Source organism: Rhamphochromis longiceps, linkage group LG19 (genome assembly GCF_057381845.1).
Source record: "Rhamphochromis longiceps isolate RC_006_pf linkage group LG19, R_longiceps_female_GT1.1, whole genome shotgun sequence".
NCBI lineage: Eukaryota > Metazoa > Chordata > Actinopteri > Cichliformes > Cichlidae > Rhamphochromis > Rhamphochromis longiceps.
Genome location: NC_140575.1, coordinates 10,852,429 through 10,871,935, shown reverse-complemented (window position 1 = coordinate 10,871,935; position 19,507 = coordinate 10,852,429). Strand labels below are relative to the sequence as shown.

General features: G+C 47.5%; 2 protein-coding genes across 2 annotated transcripts; both read left to right on the top strand.

The window, feature by feature from the left end:
- Nucleotides 1-3,044: 3,044 nt before the first annotated feature.
- Nucleotides 3,045-10,291, top strand: tbpl2 (TATA box binding protein like 2). The gene is made up of 7 exons (XM_085391231.1): nucleotides 3,045-4,000; nucleotides 4,083-4,299; nucleotides 6,997-7,084; nucleotides 7,160-7,251; nucleotides 7,340-7,507; nucleotides 7,588-7,682; nucleotides 8,272-10,291. Exons 1-7 carry the CDS (start codon nucleotides 3,823-3,825, stop codon nucleotides 8,346-8,348), a joined length of 915 nt encoding a protein of 304 aa, XP_085247357.1. The 5' UTR covers nucleotides 3,045-3,822; the 3' UTR covers nucleotides 8,349-10,291.
- A 111-nt stretch (nucleotides 10,292-10,402) lies between these two features.
- atg14 (autophagy related 14) lies at nucleotides 10,403-19,100 on the top strand. Its single transcript, XM_085391230.1, has 11 exons — nucleotides 10,403-10,796; nucleotides 15,210-15,272; nucleotides 15,439-15,481; nucleotides 15,810-15,891; nucleotides 15,965-16,202; nucleotides 16,303-16,529; nucleotides 17,199-17,316; nucleotides 17,418-17,508; nucleotides 17,635-17,720; nucleotides 17,807-17,981; nucleotides 18,220-19,100. The coding sequence occupies exons 1-11, from the start codon at nucleotides 10,522-10,524 to the stop codon at nucleotides 18,340-18,342; spliced, it is 1,521 nt and encodes a 506-aa protein (XP_085247356.1). The 5' UTR covers nucleotides 10,403-10,521; the 3' UTR covers nucleotides 18,343-19,100.
- Nucleotides 19,101-19,507: the final 407 nt, after the last annotated feature.

Below are 19,507 nucleotides of genomic sequence, written 5' to 3'. Positions count from 1 at the left end.
TGTTAATGCCCTACCTGGCCCCCTGGCAAAACTTTGCTAGACCCGCCCCTGCACAGTTACCAGCTGTCAGCTACAAAGAAAAGGATCCTGGTGTTATTTGTCTCTCAGAAACAGTTCATAACTTCAACTCATTCATGTCACCTAAAAGGTAAACCTGTTTCTCCATCACCTGTTCAGCTCTGATGATTCAGTAAGGACATCTCCTGGTTTCATCTTCATGTTTCCCTCTCACCAGATAACCAAACCGATATCATGACCAGCAGGTTTACAGCTGTGGCTCCAGCAAACATCAGCTGATACTAGAAATTAATATTAAATAAATTCTAACAACAGCTGATCAAGCTTAAAAGTGCTGCTGTTGTTTAGCGCAACATCCGCTGGTTTCCTCTTTCTGGCGCAAAGTGGGCGATAAATAAACAAGAGAGAAAAGCCGATCAGCTGATCATTGATCAGTTTCATGATTGAAGTAGAAACAGGAGAGGGAGGGGAGAGAACAGGAGGAGAAGAGGCAGCTGTGCAGCAAAGACACAGAATAACTCCAGCTTTGTGTCTTTTTCATTGTAGCTGAAGTCCGGGACAAACTGTTCCTTTTTACCTCAATAAGAAACGCGTAATATTTTCTCTGAATCCCTCGGGTCTCTCCTCTTGCCTCCCTTTTCCCTCATCCACCTGCTGGCCTCCACCACTTGCTAATGCTAATGCTAATGCGATAGCCACCACACGAAGTAACGAATAACGAGCCTATCTAAATCCCAGTAACGAGTAACGTGTTCCTGGTTTTGGCTTAATAACTAGTTACCGTGCTCGTTACCACAATAATAATGTAGTTACTGTAACGTGTTACTTAACACGTTAGTCCCAACACTGTATATAACTGAATATCATCGGCATAGCAGTGATAAGAAATGTCCTTAAAAGTCCTCAATAAGTGCTGAAGAGGAAGTAAATACAGCAAGAACAATAAAGGCCCCAAAACTGAACCTTGTGGCACACCATAGGCAAGAAAAAGTAGAAGAGGAACTGTAGAGGTAGCCACAGAAAAGCATCGTTCATGCAAATAGGATTCAAACCAGGCCAAATATAAAACAAAATAAAAACAAACCAACAAACATGAAAACACCAGACATCATGATGCAGACTTATCATTTGCACCGATGTTTTTCCTCGGTGCGCCTGCTCGCTGCTGAAGTCAAAGTAAACTTTATTGTCATCTCCGCTACAGACAGTCCAGAGAGACGAGACGACGAGGCTCCAGTTACAGCAGTGCAAGTAAACAAACAATAAATATAAGAGGAGTAAGAAAATAAACATACACTTTATGACTCGGGGTAAAGGGATCAATAACAATTTAAAATTTATAATTTACAGTTTGATGATTTAAAGTCTCACACACAATGATGGGTGTTCATACTGGAGTGCAAAATTAAACCAATGTAAGATGGACAAGAAAAGTTCAAAGCCATCAGGAGCTCAGTTTAGAAAAAAAAGAGAAAAGAAGAGGCGGAGAAACGAGCAACAGATGCAGGTAAGCAGATGTGTGACTGGATAATAACAGGTCATCCTGAAACAATCAGAATCAGAATACTTTATTAATCCCTAAGGAAATGATGTGTTACAGTTGCTCCAAGAAGAAATGGTAAAAATAGCAACAGTAACAGAGTAAACTCCAAACAATACATTATGTTACAGATTTTACACATGTAAGCAATAGCACTAATATACAGAGATCACTCAATTATAAATATCAGGGACTAACAGAGGGGATTATAAGTGAATATCAAGAAATTTGAGGGTTTCGGGGGGGGGGGCTAGGACTGCCACTGGGTGGGAGCATGTGCACGACCCCCAGCAGAGTAGTGAAACACCACGTGATCTTCTTTAAACCTTTATTCAAAAATGAAGTGAAATATGCATCACTGTCGGGGGCGTCTTCTCTTTTTTTCTGCTTCATCAGAAAAATCAGTGGAGAAGCAGAAAAGTGAGAGGAAACAAAAAGGAAGTTTGTGTGTGAGGCTCCACCCCCCACAGGTGAAAATAAACATGATAATTTGACAGACAGGAGCAGCCTGTGAATGCTGTTATCCTGGGAGCTGAGCCTGTTTGAGTCTGAGCAGCAAACAGGAAGCTGTCAGCAGCTGAGTGCTTGATTGGACGCACCTGTGCTGAGATCAGGTCTGGATCAGGCTGTCGATGGTTACCTGGATCAGGTCAAATGCTGTGGCGTCATGGACGAGTCGGCTTTGGAGCGTTACTTTGAAGACTCCATTGCAAACGTGAGTGTGAGAAAGAGGTGATGTCAGCAGGTTTGGGTGAGTCTGGACTCTCTCTGGTCTTCAGTCCTCCGCCTGAGCCTCTAAAAAAAGTTTGTTCTGCTCATTAAAACAGAAAATGTGCAGTGAAGGCCAGAGTAGCCGATCTTCAGCGCACATCTGTAAAAACGAAAGCCATGAAACATGAAGTAAACCAGCAGTCGAGTGTAGATTTGGTACTGAAGGCCAGCTCTGGGTCCTCTGAGCTTCTGTACTGAATGACTGTTTCCCGTCTGTGCTCTTTCGGCTCACATCTCAGATCTGTGAAAAGTGTTAATGTGTGTTCAAAATCCTGCAGACAGTCCTGAACTGAGAGGAAGAACGTCACCCTTACGTGCAAACCCATTCAAAGTGAACAGGAGCTGCACAACTATCAAAAAACTAGTGCGAGTCATCTGAGATCAGTAAATGTAATCATTAGGGATGGGTATCGTTTAGGTTTTATCCGATACCGGTGCCAAACCGGTACTTTTGAAACGGTGCCGGTGCTTAAAGAATGGAGAACACACAATTGGTCCAAAAACCTCGTGTTCAGCTGTGTTTTTTTTTTTGTTTTTTTTTTTTTTTGTAAAAAAGATAACAATGTTAGCCTTTTCTGCAGCTATGGGGCATATATGGCATCACTCTTGGCTGAAAGCAGTGCTTAAACAATGGGGAAAAAAACACAAACTTTGTCCTAAACCTCTCATGTTTAACTGTTTTCCACTTTTTCTTTGGTCATTTTAGCCTTTTGGGCCAGGGTGAAGGGAGCATCTGCCATCAAAGAAGAAGACAGCCGCATGTCGCTATGATGATGTTTGCTAGTTCACCTTACATGCATTAATGTAATAACGTGGTTAGCCTACTCAATGTAAATTACACACGAACAACATTAAGCTACTCACGCAGAGAAGAACGGCTGCTGCTGCCATCATCATCCGTCATCATTTCTGCTACACTGGCAGGGCTACGGCTACACCCGCAGTAGATGTGCTTGGTGTGAGGTCTTGCAGCAAGCTATCAAATATGGCGCATTTCTCAGCTTTAAAAAAAACCGCTATGCGTCGCCAGGTGTTTTGTCAGATTCGAGGTGTTACCTCCTTTGACAGTATCACAGTATCAGCTTAAAGCACTTGTTGCAGGCTGCTGAGTTTGCTTATTTTGCTGTGAAGTACAGCCAGACTTTTGACTGCTTCACCTTGGGCATTTTTAATCTGTAGCTCTGCTCTAAAAGAACGTACGTACCTGGACCCGCCTATTATCCTCGGAAACGTAAAATGATTGGCTAGAAGTGTATCACAGCTCAGGAAAAAAAAAAGCACCGAAATAAAGCACTGAAATGTGCGCTGCTTTTCGGTCTGGTCATGGCACCGGATACCTTTACCCATCCCTAGTAATCATTAATGAAACTGGTGGTAATTAAATAAGAGATGAACCTGGAAAAAATGACAGATGGTACAGGTGGCATTACTCAAACACAAATGTATAATCAAACTCTTATTCAGGCTTCTTTCTCCTGTAGGACTCTGGCTTTATGCTGGGGGAGGGGCTTGGTCTTCAAAGCCCTGCCCTCATTCCACAGGACCCCTCCCAATTGGCACAGGACCCATCAGAGAAGTCTGGAGTGAGCGGTGAGGCCGGTGATGAGCTTGACCTCAGTTTCCTTCCCGATGAACTTAGCACACAGGAGGAACCGAGACATGACGTATCAGGTATGACATCAGCAGACAGTGGGTGTGTACGACCTAGCAGCCAGTGACATTAGTGTCTCACCTGTACGCCATGTTATTCCAGGAGAGGAAGGCGGGTCTGCAGCTCTGGACGTGTCTCAGGACAGCGGTGTTGGTGTGGACCACAACTCCCAGGAATCCACAACCACCGAGGGCACACAGGAGGCGTCCACATCAGGAGCGGGGACCAGGGCCTCCCCCTTCTATCCCATGACCCCCATGACCCCTATGACCCCCGTGACCCCTGTGACAGAGAGGTCAGGAATCATCCCGCAGTTACAGTAAGTCACTGCTGAACAACACGGAAGCCGTTCTTCATCTGGTGTTCTCATACAGTATTAAAACTCCCCATAATCCCAGCACCTCGGAAGGCTTCCAGGAGACAGCCAATCAGAACTGAGGGTGACCTGCATAGGTGCGCTGTGTTTTTCTTTCCAGTGACACGGTCAAAAAAGCAGAATTTTAGTGCAGTAAATGATTAACAGGATTGCTTTGAAAACCAGTTGTGCAATAATACAATCTGGATCAGACAGGTGTGGCTGTGATGTCATTAATCCACACCTGGTCTGATGACAACTGGAAGAGAAAAACAGTCACTGAGGTTTGTCACTACCCGATCCGTACCGGAAACCCGATCGGTACCCCGCATGCGCACATCTTACGTCACTTCCTCTCTTTGCCAACATTGCGACATTCAATATATTTGAATGATACGGTTAGCGCCCAGTTAGCTCCTAGCATTTCTCAACAGCTCTGCCTCCTTTTCGACTACCGGGACATTTAAACAATGGATAATCCGTATCCGCAACAAATTTTTGCTTTTCTCCTCAACAGAGAGCGTTCCCCGACTGAACAACAGCGCCGTAAAATAAGAAGAATGGTGCCTAATGACAGAGTTAATAATACAGACTTTATAATATGTCACGCGAAGATTCAGCAGCCAGATGAAGTGTTTACTGGCAATTGACAGTGATAGCGGACATTATCATCACTTTTCCAACAATCCTCTCCACACAGACAAGCTTAAACACACTCGATTATCACTAAATCACATTTAACACACGTTTGTAATGACGCTAATTCAGTTTACAGTAGGGTTCATTCGCTCAGTCAGCAGGTGGCGGTATCCTCGTACACTGGGGAGTACACTGCCATTAAACGAACAGAAGAAGAAGAAAACCCCTGCACATGCACGGTACGGATCAGGTATGTCACTACCCGATCCGTACCGGAAACCCGATCGGTACCCCGCATGCGCGAAAGGTGTCTACTTCCGGTCGAAGCATTTTACGATAGTTACAGGTCAGAGTATCTGTTAAGATGTTAAGAATAACAAGTATCTCTTAAAATGTTTCCGATAATGAAACATTTAATATAATGTAGACAAAAACAAAAAAATAAAAAGATAGTGACAGATCGGGACTCCCAATCCTTACTGTGCATGTGCAAAGTCGGACCGTGCAAATCGGGTCTACCCGATCCGTACCGTTTAATGGCAGTGTACTCCCAGTGTACGAGGATACCGCCACCTGCTGACTGAGCGAATGAACCCTTAACACACTGTTTGCTGCTATAACTACACATGTTTCTTTTTCAGCTATTTATTTATGAGTGACTTATGTATGTATATATATATGTATATATTGTACTATTCTTAGTTAGTGTATTGTCTGTCTTGTCTTAATGTTGGTTTATAATGGAGCACTGTAACAAAAAATAATTTCCCCCAGGGATCAATAAAGTATTCTGATTCTGATAATGTCCGCTATCACTGTCAGTTGCCAGTAAACACTTCATCTGGCTGCTGAATCTTCACGTGACATATTATAAAGTCTGTATTATTAACTCTGTCATTAGGCGCCATTCTTCTTATTTTACGGCGCTGTTGTTCAATCGGGGAACGCTCTCTGTTGAGGAAAAAAGCAAAAATTTGTTGCGGATACGGATTATCCATTGTTTAAATGTCCCGGTAGTCGAAAAGGAGGCAGAGCTGTTGAGAAATGCTAGGAGCTAACTGGGCGCTAACCGTATCATTCAAATATATTGAATGTCGCAATGTTGGCAAAGAGAGGAAGTGACGTAAGATTTGCGCATGCGGGGTACCGATCGGGTTTCCGGTACGGATCGGGTAGTGACAGGGTAGACCCGATTTGTACGGTCCGACTTTGCACATGCGCAGTAAGGTTTGGGAGTCCCGATCTGTCACTATCTTTTTATTTTTTTTGTTTTTGTCTACATTATATTAAATGTTTCATTATCGGAAACATTTTAAGAGATACTTGTTGTTCTTAACATCTTAAATGGTAAATGGCCTGCATTTGTATAGCGCTTTTCTAGTCCATAGGATCCCAAAGCGCTTTACACTACATTCAGTTATCCACCCATTCACACACACATTCACACACTGGCGATGACAAGCTACATTGTAGCCACAGCTGCCCTGGGGCGCACTGACAGAGGCGAGGCTGCCGGACACAGGCGCCACCGGGCCATCTGACCACCACCAGTAGGCAAACATGGGGTTAGTATCTTGCCCAAGGATATTTGGCATGCAGCCAGGGTGCAGCCTGGGATCGAACCACTGACCTTCTGATTAGTGGCTGACCTGCTCTGCCACCTGAGCTACAGCCACCCTTAACAGATACTCTGACCTGTAACTATCGTAAAATGCTTCGACCGGAAGTAGACACCTTTCGCTCATGCGGGGTACCGATCGGGTTTCCGGTACGGATCGGGTAGTGACAAGGTTAAAGCTCATGACTGTAAAGTCCTGAGTACAGCAGGAAGTGAAGAAATAACTGCTGTGACAGAGCACCGAGGCAGCGCCCAGAGGTGAAACGCCGCCCCCTGGTGGTGATAATAACAAAAGGTGCCTTTAAACTAATCTTGCTCGCAGGCGTCCGAACTGTCGTGTGAGTGGTGGGTTTCAGACATGGGGCACGGGTTAACCTTCACTTCCTGCTTTGCTTCCTGTGCAGGAACATCGTCTCCACGGTGAATCTGGGCTGTCCGCTGGATCTGAAGTTCATCGCCCTGCAGGCCCGAAACGCAGAGTACAACCCAAAGGTACTGACATCGCTGAAAATTCTGATCTGAATCCCACGCCATCCAGCGGGGTTCATCGCTCTCGTGTCATTTCAGCGCTTCGCTGCGGTCATCATGAGGATCCGCGAGCCACGAACAACAGCTCTGATCTTCAGCTCTGGGAAGATGGTGTGCACAGGAGCCAAGAGGTCAGTCCATCACGCAGATGGTTCAGGTGTGAGCAGCATGCTGTGTTAAAGCGTAATCTCCCTCACGTCTGTGTCTGAGCACGTGCAGTGAGGAGCAGTCGCGCCTGGCGGCCCGGAAGTACGCCCGGGTGGTGCAGAAACTCGGTTTCCCCGCCCGCTTCCTGGAGTTCAAGATCCAGAACATGGTGGCCAGCTGTGACGTGTGCTTCCCTATCAGACTGGAAGGACTGGTTCTGACCCACCAGCAGTTCAGCAGGTAAGAAGCGCACCTGATCCCCGTGGTGTTTAACCTTGATTTAAAGCGCTCCTCAGACCGGCACTGCATTCCCTCCACAGTTACGAGCCGGAGCTGTTTCCGGGACTTATCTACCGGATGGTGAAGCCTCGAATCGTCCTGCTCATCTTTGTGTCGGGGAAGGTGGTTCTGACGGGTAATCGCCTCCACACGTCCGAGTTCATCAGCACAGACACAAACTGAAGCTTCAGCACTGATCTGTCACCAGATTACAGACAAAACTCTTCTTCGTATGAAATCATTATTAAGTCTGTCGTTCAACACAGATCTGCAAACAGGCCTTTCATTTACAAAATGACTGCAGTCACATGATCTTAAAGGGCACCAGCTCACCTTTACCGGCGAGGGGCGTGGCCACAAAGTAGCGGCTGGGTTTCAAGTCCGACCTGTGCTCTGTGCCCACTGTCTCTATCCAATTAAGAGGCCAAAACGATCCTATTTAAAGAAAATGATATGATCTTTAAAATATCTTTGAAATACAAAGTAAACTGAAAATCTGTCGTGTCTTCAATTTGTTGCTAAGTCCAAAATGTGGATCTGATCTTAAAAAAATGACTTCCTGCAAAAAAAAAAAACTGTAGAAACATGACTAAATGATGACGTAACACCGGCTGCTTTCTATCCATGCTGTATTTTATTTTGAAAATGTCTCAGAAATGTGACTCTTATAATCATGAAATGGGACCGAATGACACCGTGCTAATCACCGAGCTGTTGCCTTCCAGGAGCCAAAGAGCGAGCCGAGATCTACGAAGCGTTCGAGAACATTTATCCAATCCTGAAGGGCTTCAGGAAGCAGTGAGAGCGGCACTTCCTGTTCCTGTGTACATATCTGATTCGATATTTGGGCTAAATATGTTTTACTTTGAGTCGCTCTGCAGAGTTATGGGATGGGATATGTTTTAGTCTGTGCTCAAGAGTTCACCATCCTGAGAATCTGTTTTCTAAGAGTCATGTGACTTCAGTGTTTTCATACACACATTTCCACTGAGTGAATAAATGTGGAGACATCAGCTGTTGAAAATAATCAAGGTTTCTGTGTACGTTGTACGGCCCTTAAAACCATCTTTACTGAGCGGTTGAAGCTGGAGCGCAGGAACAGTTTGGAAGAAGGTGTCACTCAAAACCCCAAATTTAATACTGAGCTTTTCACACCTGAGCTTCTGTAATTGTGGGAAACACACCAGATACAAAAAGACAGTCTCATCTGGATTACGTTATTCCAACAAACTGCTCTTCATAACCTTTCAAGATGGCTTTCAAACTTTTATTCTGAAAAACATTACAGCGGTTTTATTCTGAAGGGCAGGCCTTCACCTGACTGATCAGACATTCAGAGACGGCCTTCGTTTTGTGAACTGGGCTCAGGTTCGAGTCTTTGACGATCCTGGACAAACACGCAGCAGCAACAAACCCTCAGTCTCACGCTGACAGTTCATTGGCCCACCTGTAGCTGTGAGGACGGCGTGCACTGCTGTGGTATCGTTTCATTTGTCTGTCATCTGTAAACTAAACCCCACAGACGAATAACTTTGTAGGTCATATGATGTGGCTGAACTAAAACCTGATTGGATCATAACCTGCGCTGTAGACTTGAGGCACGAGTTACCTCGGCCAGGAGCTCATCAGCCCACGCAACCTTTCCCAGCCTGGAGACGATCGGAGATGATGGTTCACTTCTGTCCTTCCACGTTTCACTCGTGATTTTGTTTGCTCAAAGAGCACCAATAATTGGATCCTTCTAATTTCCCACAGTCACAGCACATGTCGCCCCACAGGTTTTTATTTTTATTTTTTTTGGGGTTTTTTTTTAAGACATCTGAGAGTGCTCCTCTCTGAGATCCTCACCTGTTCACTGAAGCTGACTTTTTTTGTGAGTTAATTGTTGTTATGATGAAACTGAGTTTGGGAGCTTTTCGGCTGTTCCTAGTTACGATAAGAAAAGAAACTTTTAGTCCCACACGTGGGAAATTTGTTTTGTCACAGCAAAAAGTGGACAGTGCAAAGTTGTATAGCAAAAATTAAAGAACACTGGAATACAATAAGAATAATATACTATACACAACTGTACAGAATAGAATAAAATATACAATAGGATAAAAATAAATAAATTCAAGTGCTTTAAACAACTGAGTAAAAATGCAACTTTGTCAGAAAAGAGTATTGCACATGTGTGGATGTGTTTGATCAGTTGGAGTCTTTGTTGTAGAGTCACCGTGGGTGCTGCAGCCACTGAAGGAGCTGCTCAGTGCTGTCAGTCTCCTGCATGGGCTGGGAGATGTTGTCCAACAGGAATGAAAGCTTAGCCGCCGTTCTCCTGTCACTCACCACCTCCACTGGGTCCAGAGGCCATCCTAGAACAGAGCTGGCCCTTCTGATCAGCCTGTTCAGTCTCTTCCTGTCCCCGGCAGAGATGCTGCCGCCTCAGTAGACCACACCATAAAAGATGGCTGAGGCCACCACAGAGTCATAGAAATTGTTAAACCTATTAATCCCTGCAGTAATGACCTAGTAATGACCCAATGGGAGGCTCGTGTTTAAATCTCCGTGGGGGCTGCAGAGTTCATGAAAACTTCACAGAATAAATGGACTGATTCTTATGCAGCACTCGGTGCTTTGTACAACATCCACACTCCGACGGAGCATCAGAGAGTGACCCGGGGTTCGTATCCTCTATAAGGATATTTGGCATGCAGATGTGGAAGCCAGGAATCGAACCACCAACTCTCCGATCACCTGATGAGTCGTTCACGTTGAGCTTTGTGAGCAGAATTACTTTTAACAACCTCCCATGTTTTTATGGTGACGTATGCCTGACCCCGCCCACCCGTGACGCCATCAGATAAACAAACCCGTCACGCTGTTAGAAAGAGGAAGTGGCGGTCTGTCCTCGGGTTACAGCTGTGCGTTGGCTCTAAACTATGAGACGTTAGCGGCAGGCCGACCTTCGCGGAGCCGCAGACAGCGCAGCTAGCATGGCGTCCTCCGCCGGCCCGGCCCGGCCCGCTCCAGCCTCTGCGGCCCGGCCGTCACCGCGCCCTCCACTGCCGGCCTCGGCCCATTCCGCGCAGGGCTGCTCGGCCCATTCCGCGCAAGGCTGCGTTATGCTGGAGTCCGTGGACGACGCGGAGGGGCTGTACGTAGCCGTGGAGCGCTGCCCTCTGTGCAGCACCTCCCGCCGCAGGCTTACCTGCGCTCGCTGCGTGCAGGCCGGAGACTTTGTGTACTTCGACGGCAGGAACACAGAGAGGTAAACACCGGAGCCGAATTCCACCGACGCACGCTCAAAGTTTCCCGTTCCTACGTTCCTCTGCGGACACGCAGCACCGGGGAGCTGCTCCGTTTCGCCTGGGGTTAACGGGAGCTGTCGGTGCCGTTCGGCGTCGTTGTGAGCACCGACTGCGTCTTAAAAAAACGCTTTTTTACGGCTTTCTTTGTCTGACTGCTCTGTTGGTGGGGACATTAGCCGAAGCCTGGAGCCCAAATAACACTGCTGTGGTGAAACAGGTGTTTCAGCTAAATCGAAGCGCGATTATTGTTAAAATCAGAAACTCTTCTTTATTTTCTCAAACGTCAGAAGTTACGGTGTAATGACCGGAGGTGTGACACGCTAATACTCCACAGTCGCACCGTCTCGTCTTTAAAAAGGTGTAAACTAACCTGAAAACGGCGCTGAGCATTAGCAGCTAACGGTGGTTAGCGAAGTAACTTTCAGGTAGCCTGTTAGCTCGGTTAGCCTTTGTATCAACATTTGTTACTGTTAGCTCAGCTAGATTAGCCTCGGTTAGCCTGTTAGCCTTTTTAAGCTTTATTTGGCCGGTTAGCTCAGTTTTGTAAGTCTGCTAGGTCTCAGGTTATCGTGTGTTGACCTGCTCTGGTATTGTTAGCCTGGTGGCTAGCTGCTGTGTTACAGTGCAGGGCTCGCAAAAGTTCAAAATCCCTGGTAGCCCTTCGGGCAGGGACTCTTCAGTTTTTGGTAGCCCAAAATAAATTTAAGTAGCCCGAATAAAAAAAGAGCAATTTTTTGATTGATGTTTTGTTTCCGTTACAATATTATACATTAAAGTATAATATTGTAACGGAAACAAACCATTAATCAAAAAATTGTTGAAACACAAATTCACACAAACACAACATTGTATAAAAATTACAATCATCAACTCAAATACTTGGTTCTAATTGAACAGAAATTTCTATGAACTTGTAAGAACTGTGTAGGACATGAATCAGTCTGTGTCAGATCCTGAATTTGAAATTTCCACTGAAGTCACGGGTAAGAGACAAGTGGAACCAAGATCTAGGCCATTTGCTTTTTGAAGTTTGCAAAGACTGCTAAATTTTGCCAGTGGTAGTTCACTCTTTGCAACATAGTACGCTGTTCTATTTGCAATTGGTGTTTGTTCCGGGAAAGATATTGCAGACTGAGCAATAATGCATTTCTTGCATTTCTCATGGGTTCTAATGGGGGCCTTTCTTAAAATGACTGGTCCCAGTAACAAAGGCGCTTGTCGACTCAGAAATCGAGGGAAAACCAACAACACACTCGGCAGAACATTATGTTATTTACACGGATGCACATAAGCGGTCCACATGTTCGCATTCGCTGTCAAAATAAAAGACGCGCACCAGATAAGAAGTTGCAACGCGCGTTTGCGTCCATATAAAAGGCAGTGTTTTTGTCCGCTAGAGTGGGATTTTCACGGCACATTCTGCACCAAGGCTGAGGGTCGCAGATGCCAGCAGACTCGATAAACTGATCTGTAAGGCCAGTAATGTTGTGGGGATGGAGCTGGACTCCCTCAAGGTGTGGCGGAGAGGCGGATGCTGTCCAAGATAAAGACAATGTTGGATAACACCTCCCACCCTCTCCATGACATGCTGGTCAGTCACAGGAGCACGCTCAGTGAGAGACTGAGATTACCCATAATGCACCACTGAACGACACAGGAAATCATTCCTGCCTGTGGCTCCCTGTACAACTCCTCCACCCAACACACTGTTTACTGCTATAGCTACACATGTTTCTTTCTCAGCTATTTATTAATAAGTGACTTTATGTGTGCGTGTATATATGTATATATTGTACTATTCTTAGTTAGCGTATTGTCTGTCTTGTTAATGTTTGTTTATAACGGAGCACTGTAACAAAAAATTTCCCCCAGGGATCAATAAAGTATTCTGATTCTGAATGCGCACCTGCAGACCACTTATGTGCAGCTCTGGTTATTTAGCTCGTCATGTTGCAGCCACAGAAATTATTTTGTCCATGAAACCATAAAGCTGCACTTTCTTTTTGCCTTATAGTCCGATTTGTCATAACTTTTCCGTTTTGTGGTAAGCTTTTCTTTGGCTGTTACTTCTTCACCTTGACCTGTCTTATTTGGCTCAGCAGAACTAAAATATACACTGAACAAAAATATAAACGCAACACCTTTGTTACTGCTCCCATTCCCCATGGGATGGACGTAGAGACCTAAAATTCATTCCAGATACACAATATAACCATCCCTCCCAAACAGTGGTCACAAATCAGTCCAAATGTGTGGTAGTGGGCACATCTGCTATATTGAGATAATCCATCCCACCTCACAGGTGTGCCACATCAGGATGCTGATCTGACATCATGAGTAGTGCACAGGTGTACCTCAGACTGCCCACAACAAAAGGCCACCCTGGAATGTGCAGTTTTGTCTCACAGCAAAATGCCACAGATGCCACAAGCAATGAGGGAGCGTGCAACTGGCATGCTGACAGCAGGAATGTCAACCAGATCTGTCGCCCGTGCATTGAATGTTCATTTCTCAACCATAAGCCGTCTCAACAGGCGTTTCAGAGAATGTGGCAGCACATCCAACCGGCCTCACAACCGCAGACCTCGTGTAACCACACCAGCCCAGGACCTCCACATCCAGCAGGTTCACCTCCAAGATCGTCTGAGACCAGCCACCCAGACAGCTGCTGGAACAATTGGTTTGCACAACCAAACAATTTCTGCACAAACTGTCAGAAACCGTCTGAGGGACGCTCAACTGCATGCCCGTCGTCCTCATCGGGGTCTTGACCTGACTCCAGCTCGTCGCCGTAACAGACTTGTGTGGGCAAATGCTCACATTCGATGGCGTCTGGCACGTTGGAGAGGTGTGCGCTTCACGAATGAATCATGGTTCACATTGTTCAGGGCAGATGGCAGCTGAGAATGTCCCAGTTCTTGCATGGCCAGCATACTCACCGGACATGTCACCCATTGAGCATGTTCGGGATGTGCTTGACCGGCGTATACGACAGCGTGTACCAGTTCCCACGAATATCCAACAACCTCGCACAGCCATTGAAGTGGAGTGGACCAACATTCCACAGGCCACAATTGACAATCTGATAGACTCCATGCGACGATGTGTTGCACTGCATGAGGCAAATGGTGGTCACACCAGATACTGACCGGTTCTGGGTCCCCAGACCCCCAATAGCGCAAAAAACTGCACATTCCAGGGTGGCCTTTTGTTGTGGGCAGTCTGAGGTACACCTGTGCACTACTCATGATGTCAGATCAGCATCCTGATGTGGCACACCTGTGAGGTGGGATGGATTATCTCAATATAGCAGATGTGTCCACTACCACACATTTGGACTGATTTGTGACCACTGTTTGGGAGGGATGGTTATATTGTGTATCTGGAATGAATTTTAGGTCTCTACGTCCATCCCATGGGGAATGGGAGCAAAAACAAAAGTGTTGCGTTTATATTTTTGTTCAGTGTATATCTGCTGCTTTTACACACGCACTCACATAACGCTCAGCGATTCTCTGCGCGATCAACCTCTCACATGTTTAAGCTTGCTGCGTGAGATTTCACTTGTCATGTTTGCATAGTAAGCTAACGATTGATAAGACGATGTCAGAGGAATTGGTGCGAAATTATCACCACTCACCAATCAGTGCTGTCGCTCTCTATACACAGTTCGCTCGATTGCAAAGTGAAAGCAAAAAACAAGCGCAAATTCAAACGCGACTTCAATATGTCACATATTGACAGTGGCTCACCGATGCCAATGACATAATTACCCAGCTACATTTCCGAAAGAATGCAAAAGCATTGACATATATTTTTCCTTCCTATGATAGCCCGACGGGCAGGGCAGAGAGAGATTTTGGTAGCCCGACTGGAAAAATCGCTAGCCCCGGGACGTCGGGCTAGCGATTTTGCGAGCCCTGGAGTGAGGTCATATGCTCCGGTTAGACGTTTCCCAGGCTGGAGTCAGTGAGATGACCTCAGGCCCCCCTTCTCTTTGTTACTGCAGCTGTTGCAGAGGTGTGCTGGGTTTAATCAGACTGTCTGGTTCTGCTGGCTTTTGGTTCTCCATCCATCCATCCATTCGCTTCCGCTTATCCTTTTCAGGGTCGTGGGGGGCGCTGGAGCCTATCCCAGCTGTCATAGGGCGAGAGGCGGGGTACACCCTGGACAGGTCGCCAGTCTGTCGCAGGGCCAACACACAGGGACAGACAACCATTCGCACTCATATTCACTTGCACATTCACACCTAGTGGCAATTTGGATTTATCAATTAACCTATCCCCACAAGCTTCTGGTTCTGAAACTGTAAAATCCTCTCAGGTGTGAGGCTTTATCTACTGCAGGTGAACTCGTCTGCTGTTTGTCTGCAGGTACACTGAGAAGCTTGAGCGGCTGAAGAAGCTGAAGGGGGAGAAGGAGCAGCTGCAGCAGAGGTAAAACCTGCTGCTCACAGGTACAGGTGATGTCACAAACGGCTGTGGACTGAGGGAGGGCGAGTGAAGCTGTTTGAGGCAGCACCTGTGCAGGTGTTGCAGATGTTTGTGTTTTTTTGGTAACAGCAGCTGTGGCGATAACCTGTGACATCTTCTGTCCTCACAGCGTTGTGCAGGCCATGAACAGGAAGCTGCTGGCTGACGAGATGGTGAGTTCACAGCTGCATAGGTGTGCGTTCAGGCACGTGGCTGCCTCCTTATCGCCCCTCTGCTCTGTAATGTTACCTTCAGTGAGCTCACCTGCAGTTTTTAATGCGCTGTAGCTCCTCCCATCCTCTCCGAGAGCACGTCAGGTGCATCTGTGTGGCACCTCTGACCTCCAAACATCGGCCGAGAGCTGAGAGGCAGAAACGAGAGAAATAAATTCAGATGTTTTAACTTGTTTGCATAAATAAAAATGTGAACATTCAGATTAAAGTTCAAATCTGATTAAAAGCCAGTTCGGAAGAAATTGATGTATCTGTGTGTTGTCCTCAGAAATGGAAGATCATGTCGTGTAAGATGAAGGTGGAGCAGCTAAAGGAGGCGGTTGCCTGGGGCAACGAGGAGGCGAGGCACGGTGAGAGTCAGCAGGTTTAAAACTGACACGGTTCATGAGCTGTCGCGTGACCAGTTTGCCCCTCCTGCCGCAGATAATGAGCGCCTCTCCAGGTGTCAGGAGGACGTCCAGCGGCTGCAGCGCCGGGCCGTTCGCCACGGTGAGAAACGCGACAAGATCGAGCGCCACAACCGGCGCCTCGGTGAGCTGATGGAGAAACGCAGTCGAGACCTGCAGAGCCGACTGAGCCAGCTCGCCGCACTGCGACGGGAGCACATCCGCGACCTTACCACCCACATCTTCCCCATGCAGGAGGAGAAACTGGGCAGCAGGTAGGGGGTGGAGCCTTCTGAGTTTCAGGAACCGCTCTGATGGGACTGATGGAGCAAACGTGTTGTCATCCCACTCTCTGCCCCTACGTGTATCTATTAGAGACCCCGCGGACGTCCTGGCTGAGTGCGACCCGCTGACCTCGAGCACGGTGAGCGAGCTGGCCGAGGCCCGGAGGACCACCTACCTGTCGGGACGCTGGATCTGGGACGACCAGAACGGAGAGACAAGCATCAGCATCACGGGGCCCCCTGTGGCCCTGCCCAGCAACGGAGACTGCTCCGCTTACTACAGCTGGGTGGAGGAGAAGAGCACCAATCAGGGCCCAGGTGAAGAGTGAGGAGGCGGAGCTTTAGTGGTCGTACTGATAACTGATCTCATTTTTTCCCTGAGTTCAGATTTCTTCTCAGCCAGAAGTTTGTTCTTGTATTTATCTGATGATGTTGTTGTTGTTGTTGTTATGATGATGATGATGGATTGCATTTATATAGCGCTTTTCGAGGCCCTCAAAGCGCTTTACAATTCCACTATTCATTCACTCTCACATTCACACACTGGTGGAGGCAGCTACAGTTGTAGCCACAGCTGCCCTGGGGCAGACTGACAGAGGCGAGGCTGCCATATTGCGCCATCGGCCCCTCTGGCCAACACCAGCAGGCGGTAGGTGAAGTGTCTTGCCCAGGGACACAACGACCGAGACTGTCCGAGCCGGGGCTCGAACCGGCAACCTTCCGATTAACCTTCCGACGAACTGCCAACTCTTGAGCCACGATCGCCCAATAATAATAATAATAATAATAATAATAATAATAATAATAATAATAATATAAATCATGGTTATTATAACTCGTCTGTTTTTATTTTAAAATTATTTTAAAATACTTAATTTACTTGTAATTTTTTTAATAATGAGTATTTTTATGTGGGTGCTCAGAAAACTTTCATTTGAAAAGGTTTCAGGTGACCCTGTCCTGACCTTTGACCTCCTTTTGCCGCAGAGCTGGACCACATTAACCCGGCTCACACCATCAGCGCCGCCCTCTGCTACACCACGCAGCTCGTCACCATCTTGTCCCACATGCTGGACGTCAACCTGCCCAAGAAGCTCTGCAACAGGTGGGAACGTTTGAAAAGTGGCGCCACTCAGCGGTAGGTCGATTTCGCAGATGTCGCGGCGTCCATCTTTAATCTTTGCTCTGTGCTGTTTGTTTTCTCAGCGAGTTCTGCGGAGACAATCTGAGCCGCTACCGCTTCACCCGAGCTCTGAGCAAGCTCAACACCAACGTGCTCCACCTGTGCTTCTCTCAGGTGAGACTCGCACGCTGTTTGTTTGTCCGTCTTCTGTGTCGAGAGGACTCTGAGACGCAGCAGGACTGATTCTGATTGATTGATCCATCTGTGTTCCCGCCTCTCACCCCCTTTCTCTGTGTTCAGCACGTTGACAGCGAGAAGCTCCACCTCCATCACACCCTGAGGAACATCGTGTTTCTGGTTGCCCCTGACAACGACAGCCTGGGCAGGTGAGGGGGTGAAGTGTTTGATTTCAGGAAAATGTGGGTGCGATCTGCTGATTGAGAGTGATGCAGTGTTTACCCGTGTGCTTCAGGACGGGTCCGTTCGAGGTGTGCGCCGACCTGGAGGAGTCCATGGAGTTCGTGGAGCCGGAGGCGGAGGGGCCGGCGGAGGAGAGCGGAGACGAAGCGGTGACGGACGACGAGACAGACCTGGGGACGGACTGGGAGACGGTGCCCAGCCCGCGGTTCTGTGATATCCCCTCACAGGTAAACACACCTGAGGCGTTTGTGCCGAGCTGCTCGATCATTTAGATCCGTAACCCTTATTATCGATCGGTTATTAACTCGGTGTGAAGGACGACTCGCGCTTAGAGCAGCAGCGGGCGGGGGCGCCTGAGGGGAGGAGTCACTTTGACCTCCATAGGTCAGACATCAGTGCAGAAGAGTTACAGGGCTCCGCCTCGTGACCTCTAACCTCTCCTCTTCCTCCTCTGTCCTCCTGCAGTCCATGGATCTTTCCCAGAGTGCCCTGCAGGTCTCGCAGCCCGCCGCCAACACCGGAGGGATGATCTCGTCTGCCGCCGCCTCAGTCAGCTCCTGGCTCAGAACCTACACCGGCCAGCGCTGACCCTGCGGAGTCCTGGGGCTTGTTTGGATCTCAGGGGTCAGAGGTCACCATCAGCGCTTCAGACTCTGCAAATAGAAACGTACTGTTTGAGGAGCTGAGAGGTCCTGCTGACGCGTCACTGCTGATTTGATTGGTTTAACTTTTTTTCTCCTACTGTGAGGTCGTATCGCGGAGCCGCTCAGTCTCTGATTGGACGAGGTTGTTGCAGTCTGGAGGGGCGGAGCTCTTTTGCAATAAATTCTCTGCAGTAAGCTCCACGCACAGGCGTGGCTCAGTCTCCAGCGTGTCGGCGTCACGGTGACCTGACGTGTCCTTTGTGACCTTTAAGGTCGTGATGAGAAACTGGAAGCGCTCGCATTCAGCAGACTGCAGGATGCCACGAGGTCAACATGCGCTCTGATTGGAGGATTGTGCTCCGGCGCCGAGGCCACTCCAAGCCTGACTCATTTTTATTAAAACACTATTTTCAGTTTTTCTTGTACATTTTCAGCCTCATTCAAAAAAAAAAAGTTTCTTCCTGTGGGCGGAGCGTGCATCATTGTCTCTTCTGATTGGCTCCAGTTTAGAAAATCGAGCTGCCATCACAGAGCAGCTGGAATCAAACCTAGACCGAGCCGCCTCACGCTTTTTCGCTGAGCTGGTGACTCTGAAGTGGGATTGATGATGATGGCGGTTTATGGACGAACATGTTTTATTTGAAGTGTTTCAGTTTGTGTGACGTTTGAAATAAAATCCTGTTTCTGCTTTTTGAATCTGAAGTTGAGTTTTTAATAGAGTGTGCGTGCGTTGACCTTTAACCTCAGGGTCCATGGGCCACAGGAGGTGCTGACATCCACATGCTGTACAGGCAGCTTCACCTGTGCCTGCAGGTGGATTGAAGCACAGGTGAGTGTACACCTGTAATAGCCGTGTGTGTGAGGACTCACAGCATCTCCACAGTAACCGCACGATTCACGCCACGGCGTGCTGTGTTGATAGATTTAAAGACTTCACCCGCCGATGCTGGCGGGACGTCAGCGTCTGCTGCTTGTGCTCTGCAGGTGTGAACACCTGAGCTCAGGCTGTCTGATTGGACGGCTCCAGCTGATGGGTCTGTTTATTAGGCTGTCACAGCAAGCACAAGGTGAGCACGGACAGGTGATGATTTCACACGACTGAGCAGTTC

Excerpts from the sequence above, each read along its gene's own strand:
- tbpl2 (XM_085391231.1), top strand. The coding sequence starts at position 3,823 with ATGCTGGGGGAGGGGCTTGGTCTTCAAAGCCCTGCCCTCATTCCACAG. Across the intron at positions 4,300-6,996 it reads GGAATCATCCCGCAGTTACA|GAACATCGTCTCCACGGTGA; the intron begins GTAAGTCACTGC and ends CTTCCTGTGCAG. Across the intron at positions 7,085-7,159 it reads ACGCAGAGTACAACCCAAAG|CGCTTCGCTGCGGTCATCAT; the intron begins GTACTGACATCG and ends GTGTCATTTCAG.
- atg14 (XM_085391230.1), top strand. The coding sequence starts at position 10,522 with ATGGCGTCCTCCGCCGGCCCGGCCCGGCCCGCTCCAGCCTCTGCGGCC. Across the intron at positions 16,203-16,302 it reads GAGGAGAAACTGGGCAGCAG|AGACCCCGCGGACGTCCTGG; the intron begins GTAGGGGGTGGA and ends TGTATCTATTAG. Across the intron at positions 17,509-17,634 it reads TCCACCTGTGCTTCTCTCAG|CACGTTGACAGCGAGAAGCT; the intron begins GTGAGACTCGCA and ends CTCTGTGTTCAG.